This window comes from Microplitis mediator, chromosome 11 (genome assembly GCF_029852145.1).
Source record: "Microplitis mediator isolate UGA2020A chromosome 11, iyMicMedi2.1, whole genome shotgun sequence".
NCBI classification, from domain to species: domain Eukaryota; kingdom Metazoa; phylum Arthropoda; class Insecta; order Hymenoptera; family Braconidae; genus Microplitis; species Microplitis mediator.
This window is the reverse complement of record NC_079979.1, coordinates 13,426,120-13,443,334: the sequence shown is the minus strand read 5'-3', so window position 1 is coordinate 13,443,334 and position 17,215 is coordinate 13,426,120. Positions and strand designations below refer to the sequence as shown.

Below are 17,215 nucleotides of genomic sequence, written 5' to 3'. Positions count from 1 at the left end.
AAAAACATTTTTTCAAAAAATTTTACCCATAGATTTTTTCATTTTCTACACATGCATACTCTTAGTTTTTTTTTTTGTAATTGATTTGTTGAAAGTAAAATCCGAAAATTTTTAATTGTTTACTAACTTCAGGATCATCTATTTTTCACACTATTTTAATAATTTTTTTTTTAATTTGACTTTTAAACATTTTGATGCGCATATTTTTAGATTATCATCCTTAATAATATGTAATTTGAAAAAAAAAATAAAATAAAAAATAATCAGTTGGTCGAATCTCTGCTACTTTCAGTTTTATGTAAAATTACACTTTCATTTTATTTTATAATGATACTTCAAAATATATTTTTATATATATTTATAAAAAGTCAGAAACTGGGCCCATTATCTCACAATATATATTTAAAAAAATTATTTATTCTATAAAATATGTCTAAAATATCACGAGTGCGAATGTAGCATGTAGACATTTATAAATTTCAAATAATTAAATTAAAATAATGAAATTAAAAAAAAAGCGCGTACTGATTTTTCATTGATCTAAACACGCATTTTCAAATTTTTATTCTACTTACATTTTATTTCTTTATTCAAAAATTTAAAAAACTGTCACTTGTCAGTTACATTCACTCATAAAATATCACTTTTAATTTCCTATTATTTATTTTTCACTTTCTCGAATCTTTTACTACCGAAAATTCAAATCCTAGATGGCGTTAAATTTTTTCCCGCCAATACCAAAGTCCAAAAAAACAGCAAACAATTACTGAATAAATAAATAAAAGTAAATAAATAACAAGTCTTAAAAATAAAGATGAACACAATCTATAAAAAAAATAATAATAATTAAAAATTTAAATAAATAAAAAGCGCACTCGACAGGTCCCGCCCTCAGTCACCTAATTCAAAAACTAAAATCGTTTTATCTTTTATCTAATTCCAGATCATATTTTCTGATCAATTGTAACGTCATGCAGCTCTCAAATCCACATTACCATTATTATTATCACAATTATCTTTATTGTTATCATGATTATTATTATTAAAGAGTATCAGTGTGTCAATTCAAGCAACACAACAGCAACACAAGCCGTACATTTGTTTACAATTAACTGAAACAACCTAAAGTACAACCGAAATTAACGTTCATTGAAACAAGTGTGTATAGTTTTATTTTAAAAAATAATTTAAATAGTCGTGGTGGCAGTTAAAATAATTAATTCCCGGTTATAATTATTTTATCCCGGGACTTGGACACGTAGTACAAAATTTATTTTATAGTTTATAGTGATTCGTCATCAGAACATCAGTAGCTGTCGGACAACAGCAGAGTAGACATCTGTGCAGCTTTTAAAATCATGGACATCATCAATAATTTATCAATTACTTTAACAAATTAAATAAAAAAACAAATAATATTCTAATTTAAAAATAATAATTAATTTAATTGATTGACAAGTGTCTTAAGCTGGTGGTTTTTAAAAATTAATTACTGTAAGTTAACTACAATTTATATATCTAACCGCATTGCGGCCTATTATTTATTGATCAGTTGACCTGCATTTTATTTTTTTTTATCTTTATTTATATATTTATTAATTATATTGACAAGTATAAATTATTTTTTAACCAGAAAATGAGTTCCCAGCCAATAATGGTACCTGGAGGTGATAAAAGTCATCATCATGAGCAACAATCATCCTCTGCTGGTCATTCAAATGATTTAAAAACAATGACACCGCCAACAAGTCGTTCCTTCAACAATCGTAAGTTTTTAAAAAAATTTTTATTATCCTCAGCTCAACTATTCCACGGTTTTATATTTTTATTACTTTAACTGATAAGAAAGAATTTAAACCGGCTTATCTTTATTTTATATTTAAATTAGTTTCTAATAAATTTAAATACTAATAATAAAAAAAAATGAAATAACACAAAATTTGCTTTGCGATTTAAAGTATTTTATTATGAGTAAGAATGTAGCAGTCATCACAATTTAAAAATTATAAATAAATAATTAAAAAACCAAAATTTATAAAAAATGCATTTATTAATTTCAAAATTTTTTAAGTGCGCATTTTTAAAAAATTTTATTTTATTAATTATTTACTCTACTTATTTATAATTTAAAATTTTTCTAATGTCTGCTACATTTACACTCATATTTTATTATACTCAGCTATTTTACTGACTCTTGATCTTTTATTAATAATACGCTTGCATTGCATGTATGTTCCGGGACTAATTAATGGGATCACCGCTAGAATCATCATGTATCTAACAATCTAACTAGCAATTGATATTATAAGTGTTACGTGACCGGTTGTTAATTGATATTTTAATTATTTAAATTGTTAAATGTAATTTGGTCCTTGGTAACGAGTTTTTTTACTGACCTAGAAGTAATAAAATGATATAAAAAAAAAGAAAAAAGAAAAACAAAGTAAAGCATGTAAGTTCATTAATATGAATAGAGTTGGCAAAGTTTGTGTACATGAAGATATTAATCGATATATCAACAGGCCGTAGGACATATGTCTATCTTTTTAACTTATTTTATTTTATTTTTGTTGTTACTATTACTATTATTACTGCTGTTTTATTATGTCGTCTGGCTTTCAAGTGTTTGTCATGCTTTCAGTTAAGTGTCTTAGCTTATTCAATTCGCATTAACTGTCACTAGTCGATTTAGATTTAACACCTTTTGTTTGTTTATTTATTTATTTATTTATTTAATTAGTTTTTATTAATTATTAGTTTTATTAATTAAATCTATAAAAGCACGTTTATGAAACTAATGTGTAGTCGGGGATTATTTCGTAAACGAGGTAAGACGTGGAGATAAAACATTGTTTGTTTGTTGACTTTATTTATTTTAGGTTGAGTAGATTCGTTTTTTTTTTTTTTAGGAATTAGGAAATTTTGATCTGTTAAATTGAACTTTGGGAATTTTTATTTTTAGTTTTGTGTATAAAGGAAATTTATTTTATTTTTGATAGTCGAAATAATTGCATATATTTATGTAATTATATTTTAATCTTTCGTAAACAATGTATGAAAATAGTTACATAAATATGTAAATATGTGAAGTGATAAATGGAACATTTTATTTGAAATTGAAGTTTTCTGGATTTTGGATTTTTTTTAAAATTTATTTTTTTCTATTTAGTGAAATATAATTTTGTAAATTTTTTTATCCGTTCTTGTGGTAGGATTTTTTTTTTAGTAACCGTAACTGTAAGAAATAGACTAATTTTAATTTTTTAAAAATATTTTATTCTATTGATTTTTGAAAAAAAAATTTTTTTCATGAGTTTTTCATTATAATTTTTTAGTTTTTGTGTTGAAATATTAATGAAATGTTTACACTCTAAAAATTTTATCTGTTAGTACAACTAATTTTATAACTTCAGTGGAAATTTATGATAGACTGATAATTTTTTACATTTTTTTTTATAATCATTCGAATTTTAAAAAACTCTTTTCTCGCTGCCTAACTTTATATTTGTAAACAGTCACTAATTGACCGTCATATTGTTTGAAAAAAATCTTAAAGTCTATAAAAAGTTTCAAATATTTGAGAAAAATTTTTTTGTCAAAATATAAATAATTACTTAGACATATTATAATTATACATTTATGTAGCCCCTTTGTTTAAAAGTATAATGTATATGTATATAAATATATCCACCGGAAAAAATTGACTATAATCATAACAGCGTAATTAATAATTTATTACAAAGTAATTAATAATAAATTAGATTTCAAATAATTATTCCATCAAAATCTTACAATTTACAGTTTATGCATTAAAACGTCTGATTTAAACCGTAAAAATATCAGTTTAATTTGTAAAAATTCTGTGATAAATGTGAAATTTAGTGATCACTTTAATGGATTGTAAAAATGTTGTGTTGAATTTAAAAAAGTCGGAAAAAATTCTTGGACGCTTCATTACTCTGAAACAGTAAATTTTAAAGTTTTTGCACGACTCATGCTGCGAAGCATCAGAGAGTGCTTTACGATCGAAAAATTTTTTTTGCCTTACTTCGGCAACTATTTCAATTTTTATTTTTTATTTATATACTCATTCATTTGTACGCAAATCGACTACGTACAACTCGATACATGATATTTGTTTAAAAACAAAGAAAACTTTGAATCAAAAATTGAATACAAATTTCATTGTAATTTGAATTTAAATCTATCGACTAGTCCGAGAGGAGTTTCTTAATACTCGATTCAAAAACCGATAAAAAATTCGATGTTCGAGTTTAAATCATTGACTAGGTCAGCTATTCTATTGTAGGATCCGTTAATTACTTAGTTTTTACTAGACCTCAACGTATTAATAATTCACTTGCTCCTGAGTCTCGGTCTATTATAGACCATACCGAATCTATCAACCCATTAATAATTTTATAGAAGAAAGTCAGGTCAATTATTTGTCTTCAATCGGTTATAGCAGGAGCTATCAGATGTTATAAATGCATATTCCCTTGAAAGTTTTAAAAACAAAGTATTTGGATTCTTTCTGGATTTAAAAATTGATAGTGGGGTAGAAGTAGCATTTTTGGCCACTGCTCCGTTCTCGGAAATTTAATATTTTATTTTAATTAATGAAAAAATGTAAAATAAAATTTCCATTTTAATAATGGGATCAAAGTACCTTTGAACAAAATTTAAAAATAAATTATGTCATTGCGTCTTTTACAAATTATTTTATTTAAATTTTTCAAGTGTCCAAAACTGACCCCAAAGTGGCTAAAAACGGTACCTCTACCCTACTTCTTAGTTTGGTTGAATTTATAAAATACATTTCGTTTCCTTTTCTTTTATTAAATTATTAATTTATTTATTGATAAAACTATATATTCCGTTGACATAGGATTATATGTGACAACGTACGAATTTATATACTTTTGCCATTTGGCTTTTATGCCATATACCTGAAGATCGGAATGTTTTCCGCTGAATGAAGATAAGAAAAAACAAAATGAAAAATAAAAAATCAACTGGATCGAGATTTCTGAAATGTTTTGCTTAAGTGCTGGTATGTCAGCCGAAAATTGCAGCCACCCCCAAATATCCCTTAAGTCACCTTTCGGCATTCAAATTACATGAACTTTTCTTAATTTTTATTGCGCGGAAAACGTTCTGATCTTCAGGTTCGATAATTAAATAAATAAGTAAATAAATAAATAGATTCTAAATTATAGACGTAAATCTTTTTTTGTGTGAATTTTAAATTATATTACATTTTCTTTGTCATTTAATACATGAATAATTACACTACAACGTTTTTTTTTTTTATCTTTGAACTCTGCCAACAAAAATTAACTTTTTACAAAACCAAAACTAAAAGAAATCAATTACTAAAATTTTTTGAAATTTAAATTTTCTTAGCGGGAATTTAAAAATACATAAAGTTCAATTTCTATAAAATTTATCTTCAGTATAAAAGGGTTTAATTTATTTACGGACTAACGGGCTTATAACTACTCGTATTTTTTTATTTTTTTGCGAAAAAAGTCGGTTGCACATATCCTAGAATATAATATGTACAGGAAATTGGAGTTATGAAACTTTAACAAACAATGTAGCACCTGGAGACGAACGAAGACCAAGGCAGGGTAGCGTTAATGCTCAATCAGCTCAGTTGTCAAAGCTGCCATCATCAGAATCACTTACAGCTAACGTTAATATCACTGGTCCTCCGCTTTCCCCAGGTACTTAATTCACAAACTCTATCTCTAATTACTTACATAATCAATTATTATAAACTATAATAAATTATACTACTTAAATATCCATTGGCATTTAAAGTATGGCTTATGTTTATATTTTCCTAATCATTTTAAATTTATTAATCCGATCACACTAGAGTTCTCGGTCGTAAAATTCTACAAATATCTAAATAAATTATTGATACATAAAAATATTTAATTTATGTGTCCATCGATCTTTAAACTTCAAATTTATTAATATTAATTTTAATTTTTTTTTCTTTACTTTTGTCACCTTCAATTTCTTCACTTATTTTTATTATTAATTCTAATTAATTTTAAATCGACTTGGAAACTTGAGTCGAATTCACATAAAAATGAATGTAAACTCCAGTGTGATTTATTTATTTTAAATCAACTAATGCTTCGGGGCATTTAAACAATCGCATTAATGCATTTAAATAAAAATAATATTTAAGAGTAAATTTATTATTTTAAAAAAAATATTTTACTATCGCCTTTGCAGCAGTTTTTTTTTTATTGAGGTCATTTTTTTTTTGCTTAAGATGCCATTGGTAATGTATATTTTTTTTTTCTATATAATTACATAAATAAATAATTAAATTAATAAATACGTAATAATAATTATAATAATAATTAATTGATCGATTATATATTTATCTATAAATATATATTTAAGGTTTATCAGCAATGGGCGAGAGTACTCTAAAAATCGATAGTGTCACCGACAAGGTAACTGATTATTACGTAACTTTAATTATCTAATTAAATTAAATTGTTGGCTTATAAAATTATAAATTTAATAATTAAATAAATGATCCTGATGTTAGCAGACACAATTTATAATTTTCGGTTTTTTTTTTCAACAAATCAGATACAAAAATAACAAAACCTCAAAATATGCACATATAGAAAATTTTAAAAACTACAGGTGTAATTTTTTCAAATATTTTTTTTTTATAAGTTATTGTTTATAACAAAATTCAAAAATTATTAGACGTCGGGTAACTTACGATCCTGAAGTTGGCAGACAATTGAAAATTTTTTTGAACAATTAAATTTGAAGAAAAAAAAAACTAAAAATATACACATGTAGAAAATTTTAAAAACTACAGGTGCAATTTTTTTAAATATTTTTTTTTAAAACAAAATTCAAAAATTATTGGATGTCGGGTAACTTACGATCCTGAAGTTGGCAGACAATTGAAAATTTTTTGATTTTTTTTTGAACAATTAAATTTGAAGAAAGAAATAAAACTAAAAATATGCATATGTAGAAAATCTAAACAATGACGAGTGCAATTTTTTAAAATATTTTTTTTTTTATAATTTATCGTTTTTAAAAAAATCCAAAAATTATTAGACGTTGGCTAATTTCAGTATCATATTAAATAATAATTATTTTATAAATATTTATTTCAGGCGGACGGTAAACTAACGAGAAAGGAATCATACAAAGCGCAGCGTAAAAATTATCGTATTGAAAAAAAACGTGTCGCAAATGAATTATTGAGCTCATTAAAAGATCCCACGGTCGTTGTCATGAGCGACTGGCTCAAAGTGCGCGGCACTTTGAAAAGTTGGACTAAACTCTGGTGTATATTGAAACCAGGTTTATTATTACTCTACAAAAGTCCAAAGATAAAGGTAGGAAAAAATGTTATATGCGTTTAAATAAATATTTACATTTATAAATAAAATATTGACCAGTTAAATTTAGTTGTTTAAATTAATGAATATCGGAAATAATTATTTTTAGAGTAGTCACTGGGTCGGAACGGTATTGCTGAATACGTGTCAAGTAATTGAACGACCAAGTAAAAAGGATGGGTTTTGTTTTAAATTATTTCATCCACTCGAACAATCTATCTGGGCACCCAGAGGCCCTGAGAAAGAAGCTATGAGTAAGTTCGCTGTTTATTATTTATTTTATTAGTGGATTTCATTGAAAGCAAACTATCAAATTTGTTCTTACGGTAAAATTTTCAAGGAATAATTCCATAATCTATCATAAATAGGGCCAGGATTTTTGCGTTAATTTGAAAATAATTAATAATTAATAATGTCAAATTTTTTATATTACGTGAAAAATATTGATCTTATTAAAAAAGTTTTCAAACAAAAATTGTAGGAAATTTAATTTTCTAAAAATACTGTCCCTTATAATTTTTTCTTAGAACTAATAAAAAAGCTGTAGTTTCAAAATTAAGGTTTTCATAATTAATCAAATTTTGAATCATTCATTATGAATCTTAATTTTGGAATTACGGTGAAAATATTGATCGTATAAAAAAATCATAAGAGACATTTTTTTTGTAAAATTAAATTTCCTATAATTTTTGTTCGAAAACTTTTTTAATAAGATCAATATTTTCGCCGTAATATCAAAAATTTGAACTACTCATTTGAAAAATAATGCAAAAATCTTGTCCCTAATCATAATTCATTGAATAGGTTCCAAAAATATCATTGGTCCAAAAGTTTAAATATATGTATACGTATCTTTAATTATCATTAAAATTTCTCTTGAAGCTCATTCTGTTAGCTTTAATTTTTGGCATTAATCTTAAAAATTTTTACGATATTTTTTGTTTTATAGCCTTGAGAATTTTTAAGAATGTCAAAAAAAATAATATTTTGTAATAAACTTTTATTTGAAAGGTCGAAATATTAAAATAATGAGAAATCCACTTCCATTTCGGCTGCCGAATGACCTTTTTTATTTTATTACAGTATCCAAGTGATTAAAGTTATTTGTTATTATAAATAATTATTTTTAGGAGCCGTTGTACAGCCGCTGCCTACATCTCATTTAATATTTCGCGCACCATCGCAGGCTGCTGGTAAATGTTGGCTCGACGCTTTAGAATTATCTTTACGCTGCTCTTCGCTTATCGTCAGATCTACTAGTATTTTACCGCGATCGCCGCAACATGATGCCACGACTACACACGAGACGCAGTGGAGTGAAGCTGATTATGAAAAACACTTTGATGATCATGGTAACTATTATTATTATTATTTTTTTTTTTTATTTAAATTTAAATTTTTATATTTTATGCACTTACAGTATCGATTATTATTGTTTTTTTTTTTTCTTGCAAATAAATTTCTTAACTAGAGTAAATGGCCCAGTTTATGACCTCCGAAGATTTCAGATAACGATTTATAAAAATATATGATATGAAAAAAAAATTTATCGATTTCTAATGAATTATATTATTGATAAAAATAAATCAATTATTTTCATTTATTTATAAAAAAATTACGGGCCTTCTTTGGACTCAATTATCAATCCTCGAATTTAATGAAATGTTGGTCACTTTTATAGTTTTTAATGTAAGTTATTATTACTTTTTATTTATAATAACCAGAGCCAGGATTTTTACTTTGATTTAAAAATAACAATCAATAATTAATGCTGTCAAATTTTTGATATTACGGCGGCAATATTGGTCGTATAAAAAAATTTTTCAAATAAAAGTTGTTTAAAATTTAATTTTATAAAAAAAATGTCTCTTACAATTTTTTCGTATAACGAATAGTAAGGCCGTAATTTCAAAATTAAAATTTCCATAATCATTAAAAATTTTAATCATTCATTATGAATCTTAATTTTGTAATTACGATAAAAATATTGGTCGTATAAAAAAATCATAAGAGACATTTTTTTTGTAAAATTAAATTTCCTATAATTTTTGTTCTAAAACTTTTTTTATAAGACCAATATTTTCGCCGTAATATCAAACATATGAACCATTCATTTCGAAATTGAGGCAAAAATCTTGTCCTTTATAATAACTCATATTAAATCAATTAATAGTATATTACATACCTAGGCCAGTAAAATAAGAAAAGTCTCAGAGCACATGTAATTGTTGGCCGAGGCGAAGCCGAGGCTGACAAACATGTGGTCTGAGGCTTTCTTTTTTACTGGCCAAGGTGCGTATTGGCAAGGTGCGCGACGAAAACGACATCTGTCGACCGCATTAAATCATCCTCAAAAAGCACAGAGAGAATACGGAAAGTTTTTATGAACAAATAATTAAAATTTTTAAAGATTGCGAAATATATGTGTGATACCACATTTGAAAGGTGGAAAAATATAGAGTAGATTGTACTGAAAAAAATAAGTATAAAAAATTTTGATAAATACAAAATAAATAATATTTTGAACGACATAAGGTTAGCTTGTAATAATAATAATAACAACAATAATAGTCATAATAACAAATGAGTTAAAATAATTATAATTATAATTTTTTCAAAGTTAAAAATATTAATTTGCATTAAGTAAAGAAATTGAAATGATTTAAATTATTCGTAATTTTAAATTTTAAAACTCAACAATTAAAAATACTTTGGGTTAAAAATTTGTAATTTAAAAAATTCCCCGTAATAATTTTTAGCCAAAGATGAATATCATGGATGGAAATGTATAAAACTTTCAATTACTATTTCTGTCAGTATTTTTGCAATTAACAACACAACAACTACTTGTCCTTATTTTTTAACATTGCTTTCATTTAACTATTCACAAGACAAGTGCGATTTAACGCGTATTTCGTCCACTGCAGGCGCTACAATCGATTCGATTGTCCCCACCCTATACTCCACACCCTGCCAATACTATTTTTCTGCTCGACGAAGCCGGAAAGTTGCAACTTCGTTTAGGGCAGCGGCCCGAAAGTTGCCACTTTCCGGCCGGAGGGCAGAAAAACTTGTTTACAAAATAATAATTATAATTATAAAACTCATTATTTATAGTAACAAATAATGTGATAATCATTTAAATAGCATTTATTAACGTATAAATTATTATTTTGTTATTAAAATTCGAGTATGGGTTATCAGTTCCCATATTTGAATGTTAAAATTAATTACGATTTAAAATATAAATATATTTGTTTTTATACTTAAATGATAGAATGTAAATTATCAAATACCTAGCGTATTCTGGGTTTCAAATTATTTTTGTTCAAAATTTTCTTTCAAATAAAAACTTGTAATGAAAAATAAGGAACGAGACTTGATGCAATATTTTATAATTCAAATGTGACAAAGTGACGAATGTTTTTAAGATTTTGATAAAAAAATTACCGTCGACATACACGTTGTTTTTTGATAATTAAGGCCATTCTCAGACAGTGTCTCCATTTTTTATAGATTTTCAATGATTTTCAATTCATCAACTGTCATGAGCGTATCAAAATTTTATCAATTAATTAAGAAAAAGGCATCGCAGTTACAATTTCCCCAAGACATAAATTTAAAAAAAAATATTTACAGTTGATATCAATTAGGAGTTCAACGAAATCTGGAAAATAAATTTCAGTAAAATCTTCATAATTTTGAATGTCAAATTTTTTAGGCTAAAATTTATTCACCAAATTTCGTTCAACTCCTAATTGATAACAACTGTAAGTAATTCTTTTTAAATTCTATATTTCCGTTAAATTGTAGCTGCGTTTTCTTTATTTTAATTAATGCTTTAATTGTTTTCAAATTAATTAATAAAATTTTGATACGCTTATGACAATTGAAAATCATTGAATATTTTTAAAAAGTGGGGGGCACTGTCTGCGAATGCCCTTAATTATAATTACAATTTATAAAATTTTTAATTTTTTCATCAAGTATAAAAATTGTCACTTTTGTTACTCACATAAAATTTCTATTTTTCAATTAAAAGCATCAGTAAAAAAAGTCATAAATCGGACCCTTATTACTGGGTCATTTACCTGAGTCCCTAAAAAAAAATAATCATTTTTATTAATAATATAAAATAGAAAATAATTGATACTGTAAAAGTAAAAAAAAAAATTGCCTATCAAAGAGTATATATTTAACACATCATAAGTATCCAGTCTGTCAAAGAAACATTTTAATGTTAACCTCACAGCATTTATTCACAAATATATAAAAACAATCAGTAAATTGGTACAGTATTAAAAACACTACATTATTTATTAATAAATTAAATTAACAAAAAAAAAAACATTCGCTGCATTTAAGTAAAATAATTAGCTGCTTAATAGTAACACAAATACTGTCGCTTTTGCGCAATAAATACTAAATTAGATGAGCAATTAGAAGCCTTAGTTATAATTAATTATAATAAATAATAAAAAAATAATAAATGAACTAATGGTTAATCGGTTGTTGATGTCTTGCTGGCGCTTCGTATGACAAAACAGATTACAAACTCGACGAGTCTATACAGATAAATTTAAGCCGATACATTCCCCCGACACCTACGACACCACAGAGACGTTTGTTATCATGTCCACCATCACATTCCCCGGGTAATATAAGCACCGCATCCAAAAGCTTGTGTCCTTCGCCGACCCCGATGTTCCAACAGCTTTGCCACGCAGTCGCTTATTGGGAAAAACATTTAATCGGCAAGTCGACGCCGCCATTAGATATTAAAAACATTTCTGGTGGTAGTTCTGACGGCGAGGGCTTATTATCTGATAACGATAATTTGTACGGTAGATATTTGTCACCCTCGTCGTCAAATTTATTTGCTTCTTCACCCATCCGACGCATGACCATCCCCTCGATCCATGTCCTAGAGTGTGAAGCCCATCGTGTAGTAACGCTAGATCCTGTTCGTACCTTACATACAGACCTGGACGACATCAGTCAGCCTGATAACGGTGTCAATGCTGATGCGGAGATCAGCGCCTCTGATACTGATTCCGACGGATCTGTCAAGGAGGAAGAAGTCAATATTTGTGAGACTCCGTACGTTACTAATGAAAATGAATTTCTGGGAACGGTAATTATTATTTTTTTTTTTCAATAATAATTAAAAAGAAAAATTATGCATACACTGTAAGAAAAACCGGTGTAAATCCAGGTGGTGTAGGTGTTAAAATTTTCGGTGTTAAATTTCAACACCAAAAGCGGTGTTAAAATAACACCGCCGCCGGTGCAAATATTTTACTTTGTGAATATTTTTACTTACTCGATCACTAAAGTTAATTCCAACATAAATAATTATTTAAGGGAGGAAAGGGGTCTGACATACAACAAAAAAGGGTGTCACGACTAAATATCACAGTCATAATATCACACGACATAACATCATGTGATATTTTGACGTAATGCGATCTTAGTGTACAAGCTGGTAATATTATGACTGTGATATTTTGTCGTGTGATATTTAATCACGTAACCCAAAAAAAGAGCATATTTTTGTGATTTTTTTTTTTTCAGAGTACCTTCTTTATTAAAATTCTTACAATTTGTGACATTATTAAGCATCGTTTCAAGAATATTCTGCTAAATTTTCATGAAAAAATATTGAAAAATAATCCAGTGGTAGTGGGGAGAGCCGAGTCACCTTAAAAAAAAAGTCTCCATGCCGTAGGCAGGATAACTCATGACTGCTTCATCTGAAATCAAAAAACCGAAACGATTTCTTTAGTACATAAGTTTATCTTGGATTTGAACAAATGATTTTTTTTTTTCAATGACTACTTATTTTTTAATTGAACAAAAAGAGCAATTTTTGGTAAAAATCAGAATTTTTTTATTGTACTTTTATCAAAAATTCAAAAATTAATATTTTGTTTATTCCTTCGTTCAAATCCAAGATAAAGCTATGTACTAAAGAAATCTTTTTGGTTTTTTTATTTCAGATGAAACAGTCATGAGTTATCCTGCCTACCGCATGGAGACTTTTTTTTCAAGTGATTCGGCTCTCCCCACGACCACTGGATTATTTTTCAATATTTTTTTATGAAAATTTAGCAGAATATTCTTGAAATGATGCTTAATAATGTCACAAATTTTAAGAATTTTAGTAAAGAAGGTACTCTGAAAAAAAAAAAATCACAAAAATATGCTCTTTTTTTTTGTACCTCAGACCCCTTTCTCCCCTTAAATAAGTAAGTAGCAAAAATGAAATTTTCTCCAGATAATATTCGTTAAATTTTTATATTTTTTTATATGGAATATATATTTACCACCGCTATTTTTACAGTGTAATCACAAGCAATTAATTATTCTAATTAATAAATAATTACTAATTAGTAATTAAAATATAATTGATATTATGTAATATAATATATTATTTGTTACATAAATATTAATTATTAATAATAAAGCCATCAGGATAAATTTAATTTAATTTTAAAAAAATATATTCAGTAAACCAGCGTTGAGTAAAAATATAATTATTGATTGATAATCTATTTTTTCTACAGGCTGGTGAAGTCGTTGCTGAGCTACCAGATGAACAAAAGTCGCTTATCTGGTTTCTTCTTAAGCAAGTGAGACCTGGTATGGATCTTTCTAAAGTTGTGCTGCCAACATTTATACTCGAGCCACGTTCATTTTTGGAAAAACTCGCCGATTCTTATTATCACGCCGATTTACTTTCTCAGTAAGTCTATTTATTAATTAATTCATTTTTCAAATGGATAAATAAATAAATTAATTAAATAAATATTTAAAGAGCTGTATTAGAAGATGATGCATTTACACGTATGAAAGGTGTAGTCAAATGGTATCTATCTGGTTTTTATAAGAAGCCCCAAGGTCTTAAGAAACCATACAATCCACTACTTGGTGAAACATTTCGTTGTTATTGGCAACATCCTAATGGCTCACGAACTTTTTATCTTGCTGAACAAGTAAGTTTATTTATTTCTCATCAATCAATCTATCAGTTAATTAATTAATTAATTTATTTATTTATCAGATCTCACATCATCCACCAATATCTGGATTTTACGTAACAAATCGTCAGGACGGTTTTACAATAAGTTCAACAATTAGACCTAAATCAAAATTCTATGGTAACTCAACGTCAGCTGTTTTGGATGGTGCAGCTGTGCTTACGATGCTTCCACGTGGCGAGGATTACTCTATGACTATTCCCTATGCTCATTGCAAGGGAATAGTTATGGGTACCTTGTCCATGGAACTCGGCGGCAAAATAAATATTATTTGTGAAAAAACTGGTTACCATACGGAAATTGAATTTAAATTGAAGGTTTATGTCAATATTTTATTAACTTTATGCTACACTGTAAAAAATTTGTGGAGTGAACGCGGATTACATCCGGAGTTGATGACTCTGTTTATTTAATTCCCTTGGAGGGAAATTTACTCCGAAGGAAAGTTTATTTTAATATCAAAACTCCGAATCGGAGTAAATATGGATTTCAATAAAATTTGGATCACTCCGAAATCATTCAGTGAGAAAAATAAACTCCTTATTTACTCCGTATGCGGAGCAATTTTTTTGAAAACTCCGGAACTCCGTTGATGAAGTGAATTCGGATTTAAATAAAATCCGTAATCACTCCGAATTCACCCCCAATTTTTTACAGTGTACAGGTGCCATAAGTGCGTATAAATTTTTATACTCCCTTATGCCATCCGGGAATCATTAGGGCGTATAAAATTTTTTACCAATATATTTTTCAAATTTTTGTTTTTAATTTTTTTTACGCTCTTACGGTTCCTGGTACCAATTCCAGGAACCATAAGGACAAGTATTTTTGATAATCATCTATATTCAGGGCTAACCACATTTTTCGATGTTTCAAGTGCTTACACATTAAAAATCTATAATTAAATTTTTTCCACGTGTTCCGCTACACGGCGGATTAAATTTTCTGTATGTGTTTTTGTCTCTAACACTAGATATCTATCCGAGCTTTGCAATTGAATGTACAAAATTAATAAAAATAACATAAAATCATGCCAATTTTCCAAAATAAATTTTAATAAATTTTCTAATAAATATAAATAATTAATTTTATTAATCCCGTAAGATGGACGGTGGCGATAGAAAGGTCTAACTAAGAGCTACAAAGATTTTTTGAACTCTTGTATAGTGAAAATTGGCATATTTCTGTTATTTCAATACTTTAACGATGTACAACAGCTCACCTAACATTTTGCTGCAAGTAGTTTGGACGGTATCCGCCTTCCTTTGCTAGTATAGTGTCTGGCTGAAGCCCACAACAGTTTTACGCCGGTGCGTACTAGTAAGAGATGTAGTCTCAGGCAAGAGTACGTTAACATAGCCTTATTGACGAGTTCGTTAACGTACTTAGGACGAAACTACAGAAATTATGGCTTGTGGCATATACCTTAAGTTTTGATGGTTAACTTAAGCATTAACACATACGATAATAAGAGAATTATGTCAAATGGTGCAGTGTAGCACGGAACATTGAAAAATATCAAAGAAGATATCAAATATATTATGATTATAGCCTATTACAAACACTCGAATATTGACGCTTATTTTATACTTAATTTAAGCAAATATATCGTCAATCCGCCAAAAAATGCCAGAAAATGAAACAGGTCTCTTGGCAATTTGCTTATTTTTGGATTTGTGCTAATTTAAACATGGGTGACCCCCACTTCTAAACATTTACCATATTTTTTTTTGTATTTATTTATTATCTGAAACTATAAAAATAATAAATTTTTTTTTATCAATGAACTTTTTATCTAGAAGTTTAAAAGTAATTAATTTTTTTTTTTATCAATAAATTTTTTATCTGGAAGTTTAAAAATAAATTAATACAAATTTTTCTTGTTTACTATTTTTTTTTTGCTCGTATTGTTTCCGGTACCAACCGCGGGAACCATGAGAGCGAATAAAAAAATTCAAAATTTGTATTTTTTTATTGTTTTGTAGATAAAGAATAATTCGATAGAAAAAAAATTATACGCCCTTATGATTTGCAAAAATATTTGTTGCTAGGACTCATCCTTAGAAAATTTATACGCGATGTATTAAATAATTAATTAAAAATTTAGCCATTTTTGGGTGGTGCTGAACAAATGAATCAAGTTGTTGGTCGAATAAAGCTTGGGAAAGAAACACTGGCAACTATATCTGGTTACTGGGACGGACAGATAAATATCGTTGACAAAAGAACTGGAGTAAATATTTATTTATTTATTTATTTATTTATTCAGTTTATTTACGACCTAATAATTCAATAAATTAATCATTGAACTTTGTAGCAAGAGAGTATTTTATTTAGTTCAACGCCAGAAATAAGACAAGCGCGTTTAAAAAAATACACAGTCCCAATCGAATCACAGAACGAGTGGGAGAGTCAAAAATTGTGGCTGGCAGTTACATTGGCTATCAATCGCGAAGATCAGATCGCTGCCACCGAAGCTAAAACGGCCTTGGAAGAAGCTCAGCGTGAACGTGCCAAAGATCGTCAATTAACTAATCTTGAATGGATACCCAAATATTTTGTCCAGGTTCGTTACCAACTTTTTTTTTTTTTTATCTAATCCCGACTTCAATGATAAGACAATACAAATATTTGTTTTTATTTTATCACATGTCGGGGTTTGTACGCGGAAAAGATTTATGTTTAAAAATAAATCACATAATTGCGTAATTTGTTTTTTTTAAATTTAATTTTTATCTTGAATTACTGCCAAATGTTTTCAGTTATTAATTACTAATA

The 17,215-nt window shown here is 27.2% G+C and overlaps 1 protein-coding gene across 14 annotated transcripts in view; it reads left to right on the top strand.

Annotated features, from left to right (window-relative positions):
* The first annotated feature begins 942 nt into the window (after window positions 1-942).
* LOC130677519 (oxysterol-binding protein-related protein 8) overlaps window positions 943-17,215 on the top strand; it is a 69,699-nt gene continuing 53,426 nt past the window's right edge. For 5 of the 14 annotated variants that reach the window (XR_008991627.1, XR_008991628.1, XM_057484295.1 and 2 more), the window contains exons 1-14: window positions 943-1,158; window positions 1,282-1,494; window positions 1,634-1,766; window positions 5,568-5,729; window positions 6,427-6,479; window positions 7,170-7,394; window positions 7,507-7,651; window positions 8,528-8,749; window positions 12,326-12,531; window positions 13,964-14,142; window positions 14,215-14,392; window positions 14,461-14,754; window positions 16,545-16,670; window positions 16,755-17,003. Coding sequence is in view for 12 of the 14 variants with exons in the window: in XM_057484295.1 (XP_057340278.1) it covers window positions 1,637-1,766; window positions 5,568-5,729; window positions 6,427-6,479; window positions 7,170-7,394; window positions 7,507-7,651; window positions 8,528-8,749; window positions 12,326-12,531; window positions 13,964-14,142; window positions 14,215-14,392; window positions 14,461-14,754; window positions 16,545-16,670; window positions 16,755-17,003 (2,169 nt within the window). In the remaining 2 variants the exon portion in view is untranslated. Of the gene's footprint in view, window positions 1,159-1,281; window positions 1,495-1,633; window positions 1,767-2,174; window positions 2,829-5,567; window positions 5,730-6,426; window positions 6,480-7,169; window positions 7,395-7,506; window positions 7,652-8,527; window positions 8,750-12,325; window positions 12,532-13,963; window positions 14,143-14,214; window positions 14,393-14,460; window positions 14,755-16,544; window positions 16,671-16,754; window positions 17,004-17,215 lie in introns of those variants that run through there. The other 9 variants (XM_057484301.1, XM_057484298.1, XM_057484297.1 and 6 more) reach the window with 8 other exon arrangements.